Source organism: Thamnophis elegans, chromosome 4, assembly GCF_009769535.1.
Source record: "Thamnophis elegans isolate rThaEle1 chromosome 4, rThaEle1.pri, whole genome shotgun sequence".
Lineage (NCBI taxonomy): Eukaryota > Metazoa > Chordata > Lepidosauria > Squamata > Colubridae > Thamnophis > Thamnophis elegans.
Genome location: NC_045544.1, coordinates 41,690,654 through 41,714,507, shown reverse-complemented (window position 1 = coordinate 41,714,507; position 23,854 = coordinate 41,690,654). Strand labels below are relative to the sequence as shown.

The following is a 23,854-nucleotide window of genomic DNA, read 5'->3' as shown; positions in this document are numbered from 1 at the left end:
GAGCAAGCAAATAACTAGGTAAATAGATGGGAACCTTAGGTGCAAAAACAGAGTTCAAAAGTTGAATTTGGAAGAGAAATGCTGAAAAATAAAAGTTCTTTTCCCACGATGTTTGTGAACAGAACATTTTAAAACATGCACTTCCGTTGCTGTTTTCTATTTAACACCACCAGGCTCAATCCAGATCGCGTGCACTTGTATAATTTCTTGGTTTCAAAGATTTTACTTTATGAAAAACCGAATAGAATTTCATAAAGGGATTCCATTGGGGTTTGGTGGCTATAATAAAAGTAATAAATTAAATAATAATGAAGAATAGGAGCTGCAGCACTGTCTTGGTTTATTTACTCACCAGGATATCCTCCAACAAAGACAGGATCATTTGTCTCTGCTGAAGTGGAAGCTGCATTAGGGCTGATCCCTTCCACGTGCTGATCATCCACTGTCAGCATTAAACGATGCCTTATCTTGTGTGCCACCACTCTGTGCCACTGCCCATCACACAAACTCCCTGTTATAGCAGGTTCATAAATGGCTGAAAACCGACCAGCACCATTATCGACATGGAACATCACCTATGTGAGAAATTACACAAACAAACAAACAAACAAACAATCAAACAAACAAACAAGGAATTTAGTCAAGCACTTCTCCACATCACTTTGAAGAAACTGTGATACAATGTGTAGGCCTGGCTTTCTCATTCAACATATTGAGACTTAATTATCTTTTTCAGAAAAGCTGTGATTAAATTCTTAACCACCATAAATGAATGAATATTCTGAATTCAAGGGTCCACTTGAAATTAATTTATAACTGAGAAGCAATTTTGGCGAGAAAGCACAAATTATGGATCATACTGTTTGTCGATTGATTGCTGCCAAAATCTAAAATGGATAATAGACCGACAACAGTACTACAACAATAGGGCTTGATTATTTCAATGTTTGTACAAGCTGGCTATTTGTATTCAAGCAGCATTTATTTTAGAAATAATTTAGCAGAACCAAAATGGGATTTTGGAAAGGGAGCAGAAGTTTAATTAGAAGGGATTTTGCAAGACTGTTCTAACAAATGCAGATTAGGTTCATAATAATACTTTAACTGTGAAAATGTTATGGAATCTGCCACCTCCCAAATTTAAATTTGTAGAATATAGTTTGTTAGACTGTACTCTGACTTCAACTGTATTGCAAAAATCACCGGCCTCAGGAGGAATCATTTTCATGTTTAAAAAGAAAACAGTGGTCAAGATACAGATGTGGAACAATGGATGAGTAACATGGCTCAATATCCTTTGATAGAGTCTCTTTAGAGATGCTGAGAAACAACATTTAATTAGATTCTTTCCTAATCGTTCCATACTCACATTTTCATCTACCAACTCAATGCCAAGGCCATCCATTTTCTGACTGCTGATTCCCAACAGAACACCATTTGTCCGTGTTGTACGAAATTCAAATTCCACCTGTAAGTCTAGTCCCACTTTATATGCTCCAACTAAGGAATAAGGAAGGAAAAGCAGTAAGTAAGAATAATGCAAGGGTAATTTTTCTATACTGTACAGAGATGCAGGTACCACTGCACTAAGGACAACATTTGTATTTCACAGTTACTTTATATAGCAAATAGTTTTGGTGAACAATAGTGTGGCATATGATACATTTCTTCACCTATTGACACCATACATAAAAGTCACATTTGTTAATCAGATTGGCAGGTATGTATCTATTGCTACCTGTACACACAGAGAGATATTTCAAATAGCATCTCATAGTGTCAAGAATTGTAATTAATCTATTCCAAATCTTATTAAAAATCAGAACTACAACAATCTTGTATAGATATTAAACATGATGATTATTACCACCGCTGTAATATGTGATTATGCCTCAAGGGCAACATTCTTGTCATTAAAGAATTTCAAATTCAACAAGCCTCTGAAGATGAAACTGTTCTTCTGTGTCTGTTCTACGCTTTTCAGTTGTTATTCTCTGTTATCATTCCTCCCTTGGCAACTATCTAAACAGAAAGGCCTAACCGGGATTTTCAAAATGTTCATGTAACAATAAAGGAGAATATTTGTCACTCAGGGTTGAAATGAGCAGTTCTTGGTGCTCTCTATGCTTGATTGTTTTCTTGCAGACTTTTCATTACCTAAGGGTAACATAATCATAATGAAATGTCTGCAAGAAACCAAGCTCAGAGAGCATCAAGGATCCCCAAGTGTTCATTTAAGAGCAGATTTTGAGATGGCATTACCTGTTTTGGCAAATCCTGTCCCTGCAAAGTAGGTTCCTTGCTGTGGATTGACAAAGCATCTTCCAACATTGTAGATGGAGGTAGGATTATTTAGATCAATGGGAGATTCTGACATTCTAAAGTTTCGCATACATCCATCAATGCTGTAGACAACCTGAGTCAGGGTAAAAATCCTTAAGAAAGTTAGTTGCTAACAATTAGTTCTTCAGTGCCTTAGAACAAGTCAGCAGGGTTAGGGCTATTCAGAGTTTGGGTGATCCAGTGTGTGTATGTGTGAATTTTTCCATAATGTAGGTATTGAAACAGAAAAAGGAAACTTCCTGAGTCCCATTCTCATTAGGTGGCAGTGTTTAATAAAGGAGACCCAGGGCATGTTTAATCTTGTGAGATGAGCAGAAATTATTGGTATTATGAATAAATTGGCTCTATTCTATGAAGGGGTTTGTAAGTGTCATCCAACACCTTCAACGGTATGGGAAAGTTCACAAACACCCAAAGCAGTTCACAAAGTAGTGGTGCTGCATAGGCATGCAAAGAAGGTAGGCTCATAACTACTCATGCTACTGCATTGCAGACCAGCTGTAACTTCCAAGTAATCTTCACGATCAGCCTCAGGTAGAATGCCCTGTAACAATCCCAACAAGTGCAACAAGATACATATGAGTGGCAATGAGGAGGAACTTCCAATTCAGAAAGGGGAACAATTGGCACGTGAGATGTACAGTAAGGGCCCTCATAACCCGGAATGGATCGACAAACCATGGCCAACTTGCCACAGGACAATTGGCTGCTGCCAATTCACTATGGGACAATGTTTTTTTTTTTTAGAACTTTGTTTTCTATAAAATAAACCCTTTCTTCTTGTTTGGTCATGCTTCCTTCAGCAGAACAATTTGTTACTAAGCAATTTCTCCTACAAATGTTCCTACTATTTTGCAATAGCAGTAAGTTAAAGTATGAATTCAGTGCAGTGTTAAAATGGGTGACCTATTGCTTTGGTTCACTATACATATAATGTTTTATCTGATTTATATTGTACGAAGCAGTTACATCCCTATTCATGCAAAAATGTTTTTGAAAGAATAATAAAAATTGGCAATCAAGAGTTGGGTGAACATTAGAAAAGTAAGTGATAGAAGAACAATGTTTAATGAAAATGAATAGGCAGCAATTAATGTGGAATACCTGGTATCAGGTAACTAAGTTTCGATTAAAAGTTATGACTAATCATTCTCAGCTGATTCCTTTGAAAGAGTCGTATGATTTTTGTTTATTGTAGCCATATCTTGCCTATGTTGAAGGAGTTCTAGGTGGTTTTTACAGATCTTTGCCCCACCCCCAATGTTATCCTATCAATTTAGGAAGTAGATGGAGCTGGGTAATAGTGGTTAGCCCAAAGTGTGTTTCAGGGCTGAGTAAAGCCCAAAACTGTTATTAAAACTAAGAACAGTGATTGTATAAAAGAAAGACTGCAATGTAGGGATACAGGAATTTCCTATATCCAAAACATTAACCTGTGGTTGCTATACACACTTACCTGGAATTAAGCCTTGATTCCAGATAGGAATGCATAGTACACTAATGTTAATACACTTTTTATGAACAGTAGTTGAGGTCTACAACACTACAGTTTTCAGGATTGCTACAGTAATTATGTTACCTCATACCTAGGATGAAGAGAACCAATCTAGAAATAAGGAAAAAAATCCTGATAGCTAGAACAATTAATCAGTGGAAGAGGTTGCCTTCAGAAGTTGTGGATATTCCATCACTGGAAATTTTTAAAAAGAGACTGGACAAGCACTTGTCTGAAATGGTATAGAGTCTCCTGTTTGAGCAGGAGATTGGACTAGAAGACCTCCAAGGTCCCTTCCAACTCTGTTATTCTGTTCCATTTTCTGTTCAAAGACAAGCTGCACTGGTAATATAAAAATTCTACATAGGATCTGCTTCTCAGTGATACGACACAGACATTTAGATTAATGCCTACAAAGACAGAGAAACTTCGTCTCCCTAAATGACATGATTGTTTCCTACAAAAAGGGCATGACTAGTCTGGAAAAAACCCAGATCAATCAAAAGAAAGGCAAATGCAGATCATTTGCATGGAACAAGGCCCATGTTCTTTCAAAGACAATGAATGCCAAATACCGCTTTACTTTTACACTTGTGCACAACAAACAACTCAGTGCTTTAGAAATGTGAAAAGAGTTGTTCTTTACTTACTGGACCAATTCTTCTTGTTGTATAGTTAATTGGCAATCCCCCAACATACAGCATCCCCACAACATCCAAAATATCAGCTTTCTTTGGGCTAGTGGTCCTATTTGTAGTTCTATCAACTGACAGGACCCCTTGTTGTTTGCTTCGGAATATTTTTATCTGGAAAAAGATAGAAGGGCAACTCATTATTATTATTAGTTATACTACAACAAACAAAGCCTTTGTTAGAGGTACTGACCTTGCACAATTTTGTGCTCTTATTTGGGAGAACCTGAAGATGGAGAAACTTAATACTGAGTTAACAAGCATGTTTGGCCACACTATGTAATATTAATTTTGCTATTACGTATGTCTTTTAGGTGGATAAATACCTTCAATCTAGTCTCAGGTTAGATGTTTAATATTAAAATATACAACGGTCTCTGAAACCTATTCCCAACATAGACTGATATTACAAATTACAACAGCCTTCCATAAACTAATGCCCTTTGTATGTGAGAGGAGCATATTTCCTACATTTCCTAGACAACATACATATTGGAAATAAAAAAGGGATATTTTTTTCTGATTGAACATTTATAGGTGGACCTCAGTATTGATGGTGTTGTCATCTGAGGTTTCCTGTATCTGTAAGTAATAAATGGAAACCAGAACTTGTTATCAATGTTAATCTGTTTTGTGATAGCCCCCAATTTATGACCATATGGGCATGTTCCATTGCAGTCATAAGTCAAGGATTACCTGTACATAAAAAGGCTGCTCTCAAGCTCTTACAGTGCATCAGCTTGTAGCTACATTACTATTTAACAATTGGACTCTGATGTCTAACACAGTGTTTCTCAACCTTGGCAGCTTTAAACTGGATGGATATTTATAGAATCGCTTATGTTCCCTCCCCTTGCAAAGCTATAATCTAGGGACAAATTTCATTTCATTCTGCTAAAAATAAAACTCACATTTATTTATTTATTTATTTATTTATTTATTTATTTATTTATTCATTCATTCATTCATTCATTCATTCATTCATTCATTCATTCATTCATTCATTCATTCATTCATTCTGCATTGGGGAGGAGGGAAGCTCTGTTTGAGAATAAAACTCTGCATCCTAGTTTAGTCTTGAATCCCAAATCAGATTAAGCTACCTCTAAAAGAACAGACCATTTCCAAAGCCCTTGTAATTAAGAACATGACACACTACTGCTCTATTCATTACTTCTACAATTTACTACAGGGAGGGGTGAGTTTTGAGGGTGATAATCAGGGACGTGCAGTCACTAGAGGCAGGGGAGGCGGGGCCTCACCAGTCTCCTGAGGGAAAGGAAGAATTTTAAATAATTTTTTAAAAATAATTAAAGCCAGGGTAGTTGCTACCAGATTCAAAGTCACAGTGGCTTGGTGTCTGCTCTCAGTGTTAACTATGGGAGGAGGTCAGAGAACTCGGGGCCTCTTTTGCCTAAGGAATTATTCGGCTTTTAAAAGTTAAGGAGGAGTTAAAAACCGAACACTTTCATATGCAAAAGAGGCACTGATAATCTATAGAGGAATATATCCTTTATCCATTCACACATTGCTAAATCATATACTACCTTGTGCCACTGGCCGTCGTTGATTTTGTTGGGAATCATAGTGCTTGTGTTTCCATGCCCAAGGTCATAACTGAAATACGGAAAACCATTTTTTATCTGGATAGTGGCAAAATCAGCATGATTGATCCGAGCCATGTAGAAAAGCAGCCCATTTTCAGCCTTTGTTCTGATTTCAAGTTCAATTGTGAGTCTGCACATTTGGAAAAGGAAGGAAACAGAAAGGGAGGACATTCAAAAAGCATTACTGTTTTACCTCCCCCCCCCATACAGCTAGTGCTATCAACTGCAAATTTCTCCATATATGAAATAGAACCAGGATGTCCATATTCCATTTCTAAACTTATTAAATTATACAGATGTAATATTCATGGATTTGGTAACAGATGTGATTTACGATTTGAAAGTATCTTCTTTTGGGGATTGAAAAAAAAGAATATACGTAGGTTCTGTGGTACACAGAACACAGTTTGTCTTGAGAATCAGCTGTCAGAGCTTAGTTTTCAAATTACTGGAAGAATATGCATGAGTCCTGAGCACATCCATATGAAATAATTCTGAAAAATCCTATCATTATCAGTTGAAAAGAAACCACTAGAGAAAGCAAATCCAAACCCTTTTAATGTGCAAGATGACATTCATTATAAAACAAGAACTAACAAATATATAAAGTGGGTAATAGAGTACATGGAATTTATCTAATATCCTTCCTTCCTTCCTTCCTTCCTTCCTTCCTTCTTTTGTCCTTCACCATGCCAAATTTAATCTCCCTAAATTCTGTTATTGGAAAAGTTATTCTGCTGAAAAACAGAATCTCAACTCTTTTTATATATTATATTTCCAACATTCTGTTGGATTGGGAAAAAAATGAACCCACTTACCATGGAAAAATAATACCCATCAGTTAAATCAATTTGTCCTCTCCCTTCCTTTCCCTCCCCTCCCTCTTTTTTTTGGAAATCTATGCTTAAAAACCCACCTAAATTTCAAAAGTGATTTTTAACTCTAAAATTAAATCCTTTTGACGTAGGCAGTATAATAACTGAACTAAATTCATTTTATGAAGGCTTGAAAAAAAATGGGCTCACCTATCTTCAAAGCTTTGAATAGTGGCTGTCTTGTTTTAAAACACATACGATTTAGCAAATGTTACTATTAGAAATAATTTCTTTTCAACTTTATTTCAGAATAGACTTACTATTTAAAGAAACCTAGGAGCCTGCCTATTTCACACAGTGATCCTAGATGGTTCATTACGAGTACTAAAAAGAAGAATGACAACAGAACAATCCTTAACACCAGGTGCCAGACTAACTAAACTTTTCAACCTTCTGACTAACCCCCCCCCCCACATCTTAGCCTGAGGCCCATGGGAAGAGCCAGATCTTCATGGCCTCCCAGAAAGACAGAAAAGGTAGCCCCCTCAAATCTATGGTGGGAAACTATTAGCTTACTTGTTCTTAACTTTCGTGTCATCAAATGCAACTGCAATATGGCTGTTTCTTGAGAGGCCAAATTGCATGGCCCCTTCCAAGGCAATGGGCTCCACATCAGCAGCACAATGCTCCTACAAAATAAAGCAAAACACCCTCATAATCTTTTCTTCTGTATGCAATCAGCAATTTAGAACAAGACCACTCCCATACCATTTAAGGAAAGCAATCAATATTTTGCCTGAAGAACAAATCATTTTATTACTGTAAAACACCAGATTCCTTTTTTCCTCTTTTAACTATTTTCTAATGCTTGTGTTCTGGCATAAATAGTCACTCAACAATTTCATCTATATCAATAGTAGACATTGCATCCAGTTTATATTCCAAATATTTTCCTACTGGTTCTATGAAAGCGCGCCTAATGCACGCTTTGTGCGCATGTGCACGCAGCACTCAAAGACCACTCTTGATGCCAGCGCTGGTGAGCTGAGCTGCTTTTTTTAGCTCAGCTGAGGCACAGCAATCCGCTCTGCTGCGTGAATCAGCTGAGCTAAAAATCAAGGGAAGATAGGGCCAGAAATGGCTGGGGGTGGGAGGACAGGGCTAGCAGAGGTGGTATTTGCCGGTTCTCCGAACTTCTCAAAATTTCCACTATCAGTACACCAGAACTACCTCTGAATACTGGCTGAATACCACCTATGATTGTATCCCATTTACAATTGAAACCCACTACTTTTCCATTGCTCTTGAATTGAAATTATAGTCATAGTACTACTTCTATGCAAAAGCTGGGTATAACTATTGTCTTTTATGAGGTTCAAATAAATCACACACTTTTATTCCTGCTGGAATAAAACAAATAGTACAGCATTTGCTGTTGCAGGTTCAAGTGTAAAGTAATGGAACAATCCAACACCAATCATTTTGTCTCTTGTTAAGATGATGGATCAAATATACAGTATGGATCTTACTTACCACTGCAGAAAATTACTAAGTTGGAAGGAGAGAAAATTGATATGCAATCACTTTAGCATATAATGTCATATTTCAATCAAGCTGAGATTTCTAGAAGCATGCCTGTGGATTTAAAATCTGCAAAATGTTTATGCTAAATAAATATATAGTGAATGTACCATTATAATAATATCCTGCAGAATTGAAAATAGCTTTTTAATAGCTTTCCTGGAATCTCAAGGATCTTCACTTTTCACTTCAGGTTTATGAAAAAAGTTGGTCCAAATAATTATGGCTAAAAATTACCTGAATACTACAATTTTGCTAATTCAATTGAAGGAGAAAAAGATGAATATATATGGCCTTAATATAGTGGAAAAAAAGAAAAGAGTATATGGCTCTTGTATATGTGGGGTTCCTTGTAAATAAGTTCCTTTAAACTACTTGTGTTATAATGGCCTTTTAATGCTAGCTGTAAGAGGCAGACATAAATACGAGTGGCGTCTAATTTTCAGTTTCTATTGGATGCACAATGAAAAATCAAACAGAATGATACGAAATGTCACAGAACAATAATGCTTCGGGACAGAATAGATTCTGAGTTCCTAAAATAAATATTTTTTTACATATTTAATTATGTTAGAAATATTATTTGATTTGTCTCCATCCAAATCAAAGCATTTCTTACTGCAAAAGACCTTTAAGACACCATGAATATAAAATATAGACACCCCTAAAATGTATATTTTAAAATAACATTCTCTTGATGTTTCAATAACAATTTCTCCATGCAAAGAAATCTTAACAGAGAGCAAAAACAGATTTTAAAATGGTTTATGGGAACAAACATACTCTTCTTACTCCATCCTGGTGCAATTAAAGGGGGAAAAAAGAGAGAATAGGACATTAAAGCACTTCCAGACAAAGTATTTGTGATGCCTGAGACCTAAACAAGGCAACCCTACCCATCCAGATTCCTTGCCAATTCTCTTCTTTGGTAGACCTTTCTGAGCTAGCATTGTGCTTACAATAGCAGCAATCCAAATATGACATGTGCATATTTTTGTGATACTATTGTATAAGAAGGCCACATCAGGAGAATGTCTGGAAGAGCTCAGTTACAAATGTGTGAGGATAGTCCTTCAGCAAATGGTTGCTGACAAGGGAGATAAAGAGTACCCCACCCTCCCTGTGAAGGCACGGCCTCCTTGAGGTTTAATATACTTTTTATGAAATGTGGGTGGATGATAATGATGAATCTTACTCATCCAGCATAGCCACATACATACATCATGGAACATTTTAAGCAACTGCTATAATTAAGTTTTTCAGCTGAAACCTTGAGCTGATGTTTCCAGGGCAACCGAAACCGGTGCCTTTAGTAGAAGTATTGACGGAAATGGAATTGCTGTCAGACCATCTCACACTTTTGTGCACAAAAACTGCATCACCAGTGATGGAAGGAGCAGAGAGGGAAGTCATTTAGTCACCAAAACCCCACTGCAGTTCATCAAGCATTGTTAAGTGAAAGGGAGGGAAAAGACAGGGCCACACTAGGAGATACCGTCAGGTGAGAGTCAGCTGAACTACTGGCGCTCTTCACTTCAGTCATAAGCAACTCCTGAGAAGCAGTAAACAATGTTAGGCAGAAGCAACAATGGTCAACGTTCCTAGGTAACGGTGCTTGTAGCAAGCAGTCAGCCTTTGTGGCAACTTAATGCCTAAAACCGCCAAACTCGTTACTCTGTCCATTATTTTCAAAACCAATTTCTTCCTTTAAATTGAAGACAAAGGCCCTGCTCTAAGTACAAAGGAAGGGGGGAAATCTGCATCTGCTCGCATGAAGCTCGCTCATCAAGTACAAGTCAATGAAATACAAATCAAGCAATTCAGTCCAAATCATTTCATATTAGAAACATTTGCAGTAAAAGCACCTGCATGGGATGAAGCCAAGATAACTAAGCTTCTAAAGCAATACAGTGGAAAACAAGCAGAAATAATTATCCTTGACGTCTATGGCTCTGATGTTACAATACTGTGGATTCTTAAGTTGGTGGGTGAAGTTATTAGATGAAATAATAGAGTTAGCCAATATGTGGGACATATGGACAAGCTCCCAGCTTTAGGATGCTGAAATAGGAAGCCGTTTTAGAGGAATAACTGTTTCAGATATCAAGGAATCTTTTGCAGCATCTTAAAAGCTAATACAGGTAGTCCTTGACCTACAGCTATTCTTGTAATGGTCGTTCGAAGTTATGACAGCCGTTAAAAAAAATGACATGACCAGTTCTCACACTTAAGACCATTGCAGAATTCCTGCCCTTGGCAACCAGCATGTATTTACAATTGTGTGTAACATTCCGGAGTCGCATGATTAGCATTCTGGAGTCGCATGATTGCCATTGGTGATCTCAGGAGGCTTCCAACAAGCAAAGTCAATGGGAAGACAGATTCTCTTAAGGATCATGTGATTCACTTAATGACTTCAGTGATACACTTAATGTTGCATAAAATCGGGCACGACTCTCTGCTTAGTGACAGAAATTCCAGTCCCAATTGTTATTGTAAGTCGAGGACCACCTGAACACATTCTGCTAGAACTTAAAGTAGATAAGAATTGCCCCCCTGGATCAGACCTTGACTGAGCTAATCCAGTATTCTGTGTCACACAATAGCCACACGGACCCATCTGGGAAGCCCACAAGTGTGGGCTAGGGGCAAAAGCTTATTTTTGCTGTCACTTCCTAGCAAGCAGGATTTAAGCAGAGCTGCTTTTGATTCAGCAGACAGGCATCACATTAGTAGCCATTAATACCCTGATCTTTCATGACTTGTCCTAGTTCACTTCAAAATTGGCTGTCCTTGCCAGCTAGTGACAGTACTTTAACTAAAAGTACTAAGTAAAAAAAAGTATTTCCTTTTGTAGGCCATGAACCTATTTAGTTTCAATGGATGAACTCTAGTACTGAGAAAGAAGAAGAAAAAATCACTTTCTCTATGGCATTCATGAATTTATATATTTCCATCATGTTTCTCTTGATCATTATTGGAAGCCAAAGAGGGGCACAAAAAGGCTGCCCATACCTCTAATCACTTTGGAGAACATTTTTGGTCCCTTTTGCAGCTCTGTGTTTAAGTTGTGTTGACCCTAATTGTACATAGAGTTGTACATGCTAGTCTAATTATGGACTAATTATAGTCTCACCAAAAATTCTTATAAGGAGACTATGATGCTGACAATTCATTTTTCTATTTCCTTCTTAATGATTCCAAGCACGAGATTCACTTTTTAACAGCATCTGCAGAATGTGTTCACATTTTTGTGATACTGTCCACTGTGACTCGCCTGACCTTTGAGAGGTCAGGCGGTTGAAATCTCACTAATGTTTAGATGAAATTTACATTTTTGGGGATAAAATGTATTATTATATGCTTGTTTCCATGACTTGATGCCTGTTTGCAATTTTTATTTCAACATTAAGAGTAATTTATACTCATACCCATGTTTAAGAATATCAAGTACCAGTAGCTTTTCTTAACCAAAGTATGAAAAAGTTGACCAAAACACCATCAAACTGGTATCACTCTTATGGATACATTGATATTTGTTTCTTAGTCATTTTGGTGGAAATTGCCCTAGTTTAATATAAAGCATTTCTGTATATAAAAGTAAAGGTAAAGGTTCTCCTTGCACATATGTGCTAGTTGTTCCTGACTCTAGGGGGCGGTGCTCATCTCTGTTTCAAAGCCAAAGAGCCAGTGCTGTCCGAAGATGTCTCTGTAGTCATGTAGCCAGCAGGACTAAACGCCGAAGGTGCATAGAATGCTGTTACTTTCCCACCAAAGGTGGTTCCCATTTTTCTACTTGCATTTTACATGCTTTCGAACTGCTAGGTTGGCAGAAGCTGGGACAAGTAATTGGAGCTCACTCCATTACACGGTGCTAAGGATTTGAACTGCTGAACTGCCAATCTTTCTGATCAACAAGTTCAGCGTCTTAGCCCTCCTCTGTGTTTGTGTGTGTGTGTATTCTGTATATATTAAACTATTTTCTTTAATGTTTATTTAAGAGACCCATAGACAGAATTCATCAATGGCACTAAAGGCACCAGCACCTTATATAGAAATAATGAGCAATTCAAAGAACGGGAGAAAAATAATTATTGAGGGTGCACATACAAAACTGCCTTATATGAAAATATTATTAATTGATTCATCAAGCAGAGTCCTATCTGAAATGAAATAAAAGCAAAAATAGAAGCTGGGGGCCTTTTCTATAGAAAGCAAATGTTCCACTTTCAAAAAAAGCTTGATAACCCTATGATATAATTTTCTTCTACAATTTAAGAGTGAACCACACCAGCAGATCAACTGATGTACAGTGTTTGTGAATCTGCAGAACTGTAACAATTTTCTTTTATGTTTACTTCCTGTTTTTGTGGACAATAAAGCTATTACAATATATATATAAACAGAGATGAGCACCGTTCCCTAGAGTCGGGAACGACTACCATAAATGTGCGAGGGGAACCTTTACCTTTACCTAACCCTTAACCATAATTAGAGTGCTTTAGAGCTACGTGCCATGTACAAATCAAGTCTGCCAAAGGGACACACTACATTTTGTCATACACATCATGTCATTTATTGGTTTCTGTTACTTCCTTCTTTCATTGAAGCAATTCTCCTGCTGTAATTCAACACGTGTGATTCATAGCCCCCCCCTAAAATCTCAGGAGGCTTCTGAGAAAGTATAGATAAAATGTGTGCATAAATGGCTTTCTACTTGTGCATCCTATTTTATATGATACAGTGATTGTATTGGACAAGGAGAGAGATTGGCCTGGTTCTCCGCTGTGGTTTCTATATAAGAGTAGCTGATGAAAGCAGCAAACAAATTCCAGGCTTTTGTCACTGTGACAGAGAACAATGGTTGAGATGTTGACACACTGAGCTGTATTGTAATCAGTTCTATTTTTTGAAAATAGGAAAAGAGAAGAGAAAAAATAATAGCATTCCAACTTTCTCCCCTTTAGATGACAGGTTCATACATAAACCATTTCATTGGAAGCAAAAAAAAATTGCTGGTCTGGTAGATAGAGTCATTGATATCCATCCATTTTTTTTAAATTGCACAGATGTTCATCTCGCAAATACAATAGGACCAAAGTTACTGTTGTGATGGAAGTTTCAGCAGAAACTTCAAAGTAATAGCACAGGGGTCCTCAAACGTTTAAAAAAGGGGACAATTCACCATCCCTCAGACTGTTGGGGGGACGGGCTGGCTGGGTGTGGCTAGGTGGTCATATGACTGGCTGGGCATGGCTGGGTGGGCGTGTGACTGAGTGGGCATGGACAATTTAGTAGTTTATTAAACAATGCACACAAATTAAACTTTAATTTGTTATGGTCTTGGGTTGGAAAGCAAGTTGGTGAAAGGATGTGGCTGCATTGGTGTGTGTGAGGGACTTCTGTGTGTGTGTATGTGTGTGTGTGTGTGTGTGCGTGTCTTGGCTGGGGAGGCACAAAATGGGCCCATTTTTGTTCTCCTTGGCCTTCAGAACCACTCTGCCACCCAAAAATGTGTTCTGTTTTTGGTCTCCTTGGTTTCCAGAAAGTAGGTGGGGGCTGGTGGGTAGGTGGGGCCATGTGGGCAGGGTAGCCTTGTAGTTGTAGCCTGGTTTAATGGCTTTGGTGGGCCGTATCTGGCCCCTGATCCATAGTTTGAGGACCCGTGTAATAGAATATCAAAAATAGTATCAAAAAAGGCATTTCTTGGAAAACTCCTATAGTCATTATCTAACCTGAGACACCTACAGTGAATTATAATAGGACATAATGAAAGAAAGATCTAAAGTCACTCCTTAATGTTAAATATGTATTATAATCATAAAAATAGATTTTAAAATGTGTATGAAGTTTTCAGTTGTGCTCTTGTTTATAGTTGGGCTGTTATAATTTGTTCAAAATTCTAAATTCTTGTGGTGCTTATACTTCGTTCCTAATGTCAATCATTCCCAGATTTTTGCAAACCTTCTTTTGCAGTGTTTTCCAATTATCTGCCTTCAAAATTATTAGCTACATCAATTAACCAAACATGTTCATTGATAATAATCTCTGGCATGATGACTTTCAACCAGTCAGAATTTAAAATCGCTTAAAAATTTTCCTCTGCCATGTGCAAAAGCCTTATATTTCATGTTTCAAATAGTTTTTATGGACTGTGAGCTGCACTTTATACATCAATGCCAGTGTAATGTTATCCTAATCTGAACATGTCCTCTTTTGTACTCAATTTCTGTAATATTGCTGCATCCCATTATCATATGGTCAAATGTTTCATCCTTATCCTGGCATAACCAGCATTTACTACTCAAACTGAGTCTTTTCTCTTTTCTATTTCTATTTTGACCTAATGTCATCTGTGCATAGGGCTTCTTCTTGGGGAACAAAAAGGTTTCCTTTTGCTTCTTTTTTTTAAAAAAAATAAATAAAATGTGTTTAAACCATTGTTATCCTCTGATTTTTCTTTCAGTATCTTTCAAAAAATGCCCATGGAGTGCTTTCATTTTTCAATTTTCTAATCTTACTTCAAACTGTTGCATGTCATGTTTTGATTCTGTTTGATTTCTGCCATCTGAGACTTTCTTTTCCTATTTATTTTAATAACCTATATGCTATTCTTTTAAAAGAAAGAGGAAAAAATGTAAAATGTATTTCTGGGTTGAATCGGCTTAATTAATTGCATGAATATTTTGGAACCTGTATAATGGTGAAGCTGCCAGCTTGGAAACCCACTATCTCCCCCCCCTCTCTCTCCCTCCCTCCCTCCCTCTTTCTCTCCTCCCTCTGTAAAAATAGGAGAAGGAAAAAGTATTGTGCATGTTTGCTGCACTGAGTTATTAAAATAAAATAAAGGTGGGATAAAAAAAAATATAAAAGATAGTACCAAGCTAAGTACAAATGTAAAAGAATATAAAAATAGATAATGCAGATTAAAAAAAACAATATAACTTAAAAATGTGAGCTGTGAATCAATAAATTTAAGATATCATATAATTAGAATAGTATAGCACATAATTAAAATTTTATAACACTAAGCCATTTCATATCTTTTTAAAAATCAAAATACATCTCTACTACACTTTAAAGATGCTTGATTAATAGAACTGGAGTCAAGAGGAGGAAGAAAGAAAGACAAAAGATAATAAACAATACACAAAGACAATTCTGTAAATGATATTACTGGAAAGATGCACAGATTACCTTGTAAGGGAGATGGGCAGCATAACAATTTAATTAAATAAATAATTTTTCATTTAAATTCCTACTGTTTCATCTTTATTTTATTTATTTATGTATCAAACCTTAATCATCTTTAAACATCTTTAGTAACTATATTCAAATTCTGCATCCATTTAATCATACAGACTTTAACTCAGATTGTGAGTTGAAGAAGAATGCTGCATATTTAAGAGATTTAAGTATCTTAATTTGTCCTGTTGACAAATTAAATTTTGTAATCTGTCAGGATGCTTTCTCTCCATTAAGCAAATTTATATGAACCAGTACCCTAGTTCATATAAAAAAAGCATTCAATAAGGAGGTAAAAGCAGAAAAATGTAGACTTATTTTTTCCCTATATTTATTCCAGAGTTTCTCTACATGTAGGGGAAAATGTTAGGTATGCAGTCTATTTTTTTTGATATCTGCAACAAAAAGATCCCATCCCAAATTGTCATAGGCTTTTTCAGCATCAAGAAAAAAATGGTTAGTTTTTGTTTCTTCTGATTTATCTTAATAACATTTAAGGTAAAAGGTAAAGGTACCCCTCGCACATATGTGCTAGTCCAGGGGTGGGTTGCTCATGGCATTACTGCCAGTTTGGCAAGCATAATCTAATATGGGGGGGGGGTACCAAATCTCTGGGTCATGGCCCCGTTTCAAGTGGCCCGTGACTCATTCAGAACTGGGCTCTGCAAGCATTGGGTAAGTGCATGTGCGTAGCACCATTTGAACAAGGGTAGCCATGAGAATGATTGTCCATTTGCTCATGCAATTGGAGCTGTGTGTGTGAGCATGTATGCCTGCCGCTCACACAGAAACATTTCCTCCCCCCACCCATCGGTCTGCAAAGCTGGAAAGATTGGGGACTGCTGATCTAACACACACACACATACACACACCTTTATTGCCTTCCTTTAATATAAGCTCCCATTGCATTTTTATAATACTGTCCGTGCACCCTTAGTTTTGCAGTGCTTAGTTAAAAAAATGTGAAAAACTGTTAATGTTCCACATCATACAGGGCGGGGCATAACCTTTTCCTAGGGGGTCACAGCAAGATCGACAGCAGTTTACAACTTCCGCGACACCTCATTTTAAAGCCCATAAAAAACTGAATTGAATGAGCTATTAAATGTTAAATTTGCTTTAAGAATGGCTGGAAAATTCGATTCGGAAGAACAAAGGATCATTGACAGAATAAAATGCATTGCCTTTCGAGAGGCTCGCGATGCTGGAGCGACGTTTATCAATCGAAAATGGATTGCAAACAAATTGAAACGTCATCCGGATTGGGTTACTGATAATTGGAACAAAACAGCCCAAGAATGTTTCACAAAATTTGGAGAAGGGCGTCCTCTGCAACTGTCCCAAGAAAGCAAAGCCATCATTGCAACTGGCAGTCACAAACAACGAAAAGGAAACCGAAAAGTGGCCCAAGAAATCCTTCAAATTCGTGGAAAACGAGTTGATCAAAGGACAATCGGCCGATATCGAGAACGAGAAGGTTTGAAGCCATTCCACGTCATTTGCAAACCATTGAAAACTCAAACACACGTTCAAGATCGGCTTTGGTTGTGCGATTGGTTGTCTGAATGGACCGAGGAAGATTTTCTTCATTTGGCGCCATCTGACGAATTCTTCGTTTATGCCATTCGAAAACTGAATTTCCAGAACGATCGAATTTGGGCTAAAGACGTCGACGACATCGCCAAACATGAACGATATCGACAAATCGTTCGCAATCCGACTTGCATTGGGATTTTCGTCATTTTCACAGCCAAGAAACTGCATTGGGTTTTGAAGGGTAAAGGGGAATCCTGGGATGGCAGTTATTTCCGTGAGAAAATTTTATTGGAGAATGTCATTCCATTTCTCAGTGATCCAGACAATGTCTTGGTGGTTGGTGAGGCTGTCTTTCTTCATGACAAAGCTCCTTGCATGCGTGCAAATGCGACTCAGCAATTGTTAAAGGAAAACAATGTCGAATTTTGGGGCAATGACGTCTGGCCGGGAAATTCGCCAGATCTCAATCCGGCAGAGAACATTGGGGCCATAATTAAGGATGAAGTGGAAGCTCTGATGATTCAGGAGCAAGGTCAAAATCGATATTCGGTTGAAACTTTGAGAATGAATTTGGAAACTGTGTTGAAAAATCTGGAAAATCGAACGGAACTGTTTGAAGATTTGTTGTGTTCTTATCCACCTCGTTTGAATGCTGTTCGAAGGGCTAATGGTGGTCATACTGACTATTAAATCGTGTCAATAAACTCAGTTTTTGATGGGCTTTCGAATGGTGTATGAATTATTTGTGTTGTTATTACAAGTGTTGCTGTGACCCCCTAGGAAAAGGTTATGCCCCGCCCTGTACAACTGTGCGGCATCCTAGTCTCATAAATATAAAAGTACACCCACAATAATGTCACAGAAATGCTTACCGGTAAAGGTGGGAAAGGAGGAGGAGGAGGAGAAGTTGTACTTGCTTTCCTTTCTTCCTTCTCTGGTTCAGGATGACTTGTTGTTTCAGGAGCTCCATCTTCATCCTCCTTTTCATGATGTTGTCCTGAATCAGGACACTGTCCTATATCTGCATTTTCAAAGGCTACTGATTGGGCGAAATCCATTGGACTATGGAAACACAATGAAAGCAGAAGCATGAAATAATGCCTTATTCAGTATCATCTCTTCTATATCCTTATATTAGTTAAATGAACAATTCAGTATGGATTGTAACTAATGTATGTGGAACCAGAGCGAGGCTAGATTTGCTTTAAAAGGTTCTAGCATGTGCAGTGACAATGTTGCATTGTTGCCATATTGAAGATGACACTGCAGACTGAGTTTAAAACTCCACAAAGCCGTGAAATGCAGAGAGTGACCATGGACTACGACTTATTTCTTAACCTTAGTCAACTTCCTATATTAAAACAGGTGATACAGAGACATGAATATTATTATAAGGTGCTTGGAGTAATGTCAGGATAAAAAAATATGGTAAATCATCTCTTCATACCGAAGATCAATGACATCCAGGTCGCTAATGCGGGTAATTAAGATATTATGGTTGCCATTTTTAGAAGCTGCTTCATTCCAGATACATTAAGAAATAAAAAAAAAACTATTAAAAGAAGAAATAGATGCTAAATCCTCAGAAGGTAGACTCTGAATTACAGTAACTATCCTTAGGAGAAGAGGCCAAAGTGTTTAGTCCTGACTATGGATACGAGACTTCAGGGAAATTTTACAGAATTCTTCCAGAATGATTGAGCAGGCTGTATTCCACCCCAAAGCCCATGGATATCGCTACAGGAAAAAGAGGCTGACCCTTTCATTTCCCCTCCAGACTGATCACGGAAAAAAAGGAAAGTCAGAAACATGTATCCTTCACATTCTATAGAACTGAATTGAAAACCCCTGATACTGTATTAATATTACACTCTACTTGAGGTTTTTAAAAAGAGACTGGACAGCCACCTGTTTGAAATGGTGTAGCATCTCCTGCTTGAACAGGGGGGCTGGACTAGAAGACCTCCAAGGTCCCTTCCAGCTCTATTCTGATTCTGAATCGAGTTTGGAAACAGTTCTTTTAAATCTTCCTTTCATGTAAAATATGGGAAACCACAAGTATTTAAGAGTTATATATTTCTGGATCAGCATTATCATATACTTAGACCAGTGTTTTTCAACCTTTTTTGTGCAAAGGCACACTTTTTTCATGAAAAAAATCACGAGGCACACCACCATTAGAAAATGTTAAAATTTTTTAACTCTGTGCCTATATTGACTATATATAAAGTAATTTTCCCACGGCACACCTTACACTATGTCACGGCACACTAGTGTGCAGCAGCACAGTGGTTGAAAAACACTGACTTAGACAGCATTGACAACCAGGTTCCATATACAGTGACAAATTTAATTGAGCCAGGCTCTCTTTGCACAAAATACCAGAATATAATAATTTAACAGTATGTTAGCATATTTAAGCCATAACTTCCCTGCAGTATTGCAAATTTCTTTCCTATCCTGGTTTATTTCTGGATCAGCATTAACATATACTTACACAGCATTGACAACCAGGTTCCATATACAGCCATCAAAGGCAGGTATGCTTTTAATTGGGAGTGTGTGAAATTCAGGTGGTGTTCCTCCCACAAAAAGCCTTTTAATGGAGATAGCCTGATCTGTTGGGAGACGTTGGGACTGTCTTCTGTCCTCATCTACTTGAATGGCAAACAGCCTGCAGAATTATGAAAAGCCCACCATTAGCAAATCACCCTGATTAAATACAACACTGCAATGATGGCCTTTAAAAAGCTGGAACTTTTGGTACAGTGAGAAAGAAGCATATTATTTTTCCCAAATCATGACTGTATGGAATTATACTGTTTGATCTTGTCTTCCCATTGATTTATAGAGTCCTTGAATCTGAGAGCTGACAAATTTAATTGAGCCAGGCTCTCTATGCACAAAATACCAGAATATAATAATTTAACAGTATGTTATCATATTTAAGCCATAACTTCCCTGCACTATTGCAAATTTCCTTCCTATCCTGGTTTACCATAGGAGTAATTTTTAACCAGTAACAGGTTACTAATGGACATATCCAAAACATATATAGAATACTAATGTTCCTTAGATTTATTTCATCTCTAGCTTAACAATCACTGTTAAATTCTCCTCCTCCTCCAAATTCTTTATTTTTTTAGATATATTGTTTCTTCAAAAATGGCTTAAATGAATTTTAACATATTACCTGTTGATTTGGTAAAAACAATTCTAGAAAACTTATAGATGCAACATTCCCAAAACCATGAATGTCAAAAGAGAACAATGGAATTTCAAGACATGTAATAAATATATTCATAGTAAATAATGAGCATGGAAATAGTCTTGTCCATTTACATGAGCTTTAAGACCTTACCAATTCCTAATTTTAAAATTCAACAAAATTGCTGGACATAACAAAGAGAACACATTCATTTTTTAGCATGGATCCAAGGGTGAAAATAAATCCTGAAGCCAAACATAATAGTAACTCAGCACTGAAAGAGGTTTTTCCAGTCAGTTTATACAGAAGCTTAGAACAACAGTTTTCTTTCAACCTTTTACACTATGATTATGTACACTAAACCACATTAGTTTTCAGAATAGGCATTGGGATAAAGCACTCAAGTTTCTCCGTCCTTCCAAATGGGTGGTCCCATGCCAGATAATAGAATAATAAAAGCCTATTGTTCTTGTTAGACATTATTAACAGGCACTAAGAGACAATCTTTATAGCAAAGCTAGAAATATATATAATGACTTATTAACATAGTTACTAGTTAAATCTCTAATAATTTACATAGCACTTTGCTATTGTTGAATTTGTCCAAGAAAATACTTATCCACAGGCAGAGAAGACCAGCACACAAAGAAAGAACTTCACTTGTCAATGCTATCACATAATTATCCTGGAATGGACAGCAATTAGTTCATAATTATATGGGCAGTTAGCTTTCCAAAGAGTTTTCAAAAATGCACTTTTAATAAAATAAAGCCTGCGTGATAATTAGCAGATGGAGTGATTAGTGTAATAAATGATCTCTTTCCAGTTTTACAACAACCCAGTTTGTAAAAATCTGTTGTTTGCTGTTTGGATAAAGGCTTCTTTAAAGAATGAGTTTAGGATGCTTTTCTGTCCACTAGAAAAAAAAAGTATGAAGCTGTAATAACTACAAATTGTCCTTGTATGTAAACATATCAACATAGTCTTGTTTCAATTTACATTGCTAAAATAAATGATGTATTGTTGGGGATTTTAAATTACTGGTAGTGTTATTGTAGTACTATCAATATATCAATTTCCTTGTTATCAGTGAAATATTAAGAATTTTTTTAGCAACTGGGAATTTAATAAAATTGATGATTGCTGCCAGTACAGATGGTTACATTTTCAAGGAAGATATATAGAAAGAGGATAAATAGATAGATTAGATTAGATTAGATTAGATAGATAAATAGATAGATGGATGGATGGATGGATGGATGGATGGATGGATGGATGGAGGGAGGGATGGATGGATGGAGGGATGGATGGATGATGGATGCATCAATGATAGGTAGGAGACAGAAAAAGAGAGTTTCGATAGGCACTCCTTAGACTTTCCCAGGGCACGTCTGTTAGGTTGAGGGTATTAAGGGCTCATGATTCTGTCTGTTGTATAAGCAAATAAAGAACTGAACCCTGGCTGAACTGTTCCACATCCTTCTTGGGCTTAGCCTGATGCTGGGTCCAAGAAGGAAGCAGCCAAGCAGTCAAAAGCTTTTCAAATCCATTGCTGGCTTTAGCCACAATTTTATGGATATTTAGTGGTCTGGCTATCAATTCTGTCTTTTTTCTTCTTCTGCTGGGTATTTCCTGTGTTCATTATACTGTATTCATTTCACTAATGGTGGATACAAAAGGGAATGGACTTGTATTGTTGACAGGTGACCAGAATATCTTGTCTTAACATATGGTGCATTTTTGAAAATGCCATGGTGCAATACATTAAAATAACACTCTGCTTGGGGAAAAAAAAACAGTGGCAAGGTTATTTGTGTCCTTCCCAAACTTACACAGTCATTGCTGACAGATTTTTTTTAAAGATTACAGAAGAACTCAGCTATATATACTATAGATGCAGTGAGAAACCAGTTTAAAAAAGCTTTTTCAGAGCAAAAGATCGTAACATATATCCTATTATGATCAAAGGAAGCTTCTAATCTATATAGGGTCATAATGTATTCCTCTTCTTTCCTTAAGCCACCATCACTTATTTTCTTATGGCTTATGTATATCCTAACTTAGCTGCAAAAAGAATTGCAGCCAGCATTACCTCCTTCTATGAAGAGTCTCATTGCTCTATAAACCTAATTTGGAAATGGTTGCATATGGAAATGCTTCTGCCAGGCTATCGGATTGAGGCTGGGGGGGAAAAATCCCACAATGGTAGCAAAGAGAGATTTCTCTATTTCTTTGCTAACTTTGGATTTTTTCAGCCCAGATGTCTCAGCCCTAGCTTCTTGCTTCTCTGTTGAACAACAATTGAAGGGAAAACAGGAGAAACGAAGGGCAAAGTAATTGCCTTAATTCAGTACTGTATTTGTATCAATATCCTTTTCTTGAGTCACTTTCTTCCCTTGTGTATGAGGGCATATCAATCACGGCTTTGATACCTGGCTCAGAAAACCATGATCCCATTTTTATTTTGCTTGGCAATCCAAATTATCTTTCTCTTCAGTAACGTTTTACAAATAGCATATAAATATAGAGAAGTTTAATTTCTGGTCAGTTAGACTCTGCTGTTACTTTGGCTTCTTACTGGAAGTTGTTCTTTGATATTAGCTCATGATCCAATTCCTTAGCTACATTTTCAGTTCATTTACAAAAGGTATCTAAGTTTTAAAAAAGCCATTTAGATTTACATTTAGTACTCCACTCCTCTACTCGCAATAGAATACCTTATGCCACCAGGCTTGAAATTTTGGGCTTGGACAACCTAGAACTATGCCAACTAAAGTCTGACATAAGCATAGTACACAAAATTGTCTGCTACAACGTCCTACCTGTCAATGCCTACTTCAGCTTCAATCGTAATAATACATGGGCAAAAAAAAATAGATACAAACTCAAGGTAAACCGCTCCAAACTTGATTGCAGAAAATATGACTTCAGCAACAGAGTGGTCAATGACTGGAATGCAGTACCCGACTCTGTTGTTACAACCTCAAACCCCCATAATTTTAACCTTAAACTGTTTAGTGTGGACCTCACCCCTTTCCTAAGAGGTCTGTAAGGGGGCATGTATAAGCACACCAGCGTGCCTACCATCCCTGTCCTATTGTCCCCATTTATTCGTCCCCATTTCTTGTGTTCATGTCCATGCTTATACTTTTACCTGTTATCTTGTACATGTTTGACAAACTAAATGAAAGAAAAGAAAGAAAGAAAGAAAGAAAGAAAGAAAGAAAGAAAGAAAGGAAACCTGAAGCAGTAATGCCTACACTAAAGCATAACTTGAATAGCAATAAATTCACCATTGTCAGAAGATGACTTTTAAATGAAAACTACACAGT

The 23,854-nt window shown here is 37.0% G+C and overlaps 1 protein-coding gene across 1 annotated transcript in view; it reads right to left on the bottom strand.

Moving 5' to 3' along the window:
- Positions 1-23,854, bottom strand: part of LAMA2 (laminin subunit alpha 2) — a 499,033-nt gene that overhangs the window by 1,315 nt on the left and 473,864 nt on the right. Inside the window, 8 exon segments of the mRNA XM_032215335.1 lie at positions 353-575; positions 1,370-1,500; positions 2,263-2,416; positions 4,489-4,644; positions 6,078-6,267; positions 7,529-7,641; positions 18,232-18,376; positions 19,812-19,988. Of these exon segments, the coding sequence (XP_032071226.1) occupies positions 353-575; positions 1,370-1,500; positions 2,263-2,416; positions 4,489-4,644; positions 6,078-6,267; positions 7,529-7,641; positions 18,232-18,376; positions 19,812-19,988 (1,289 nt within the window).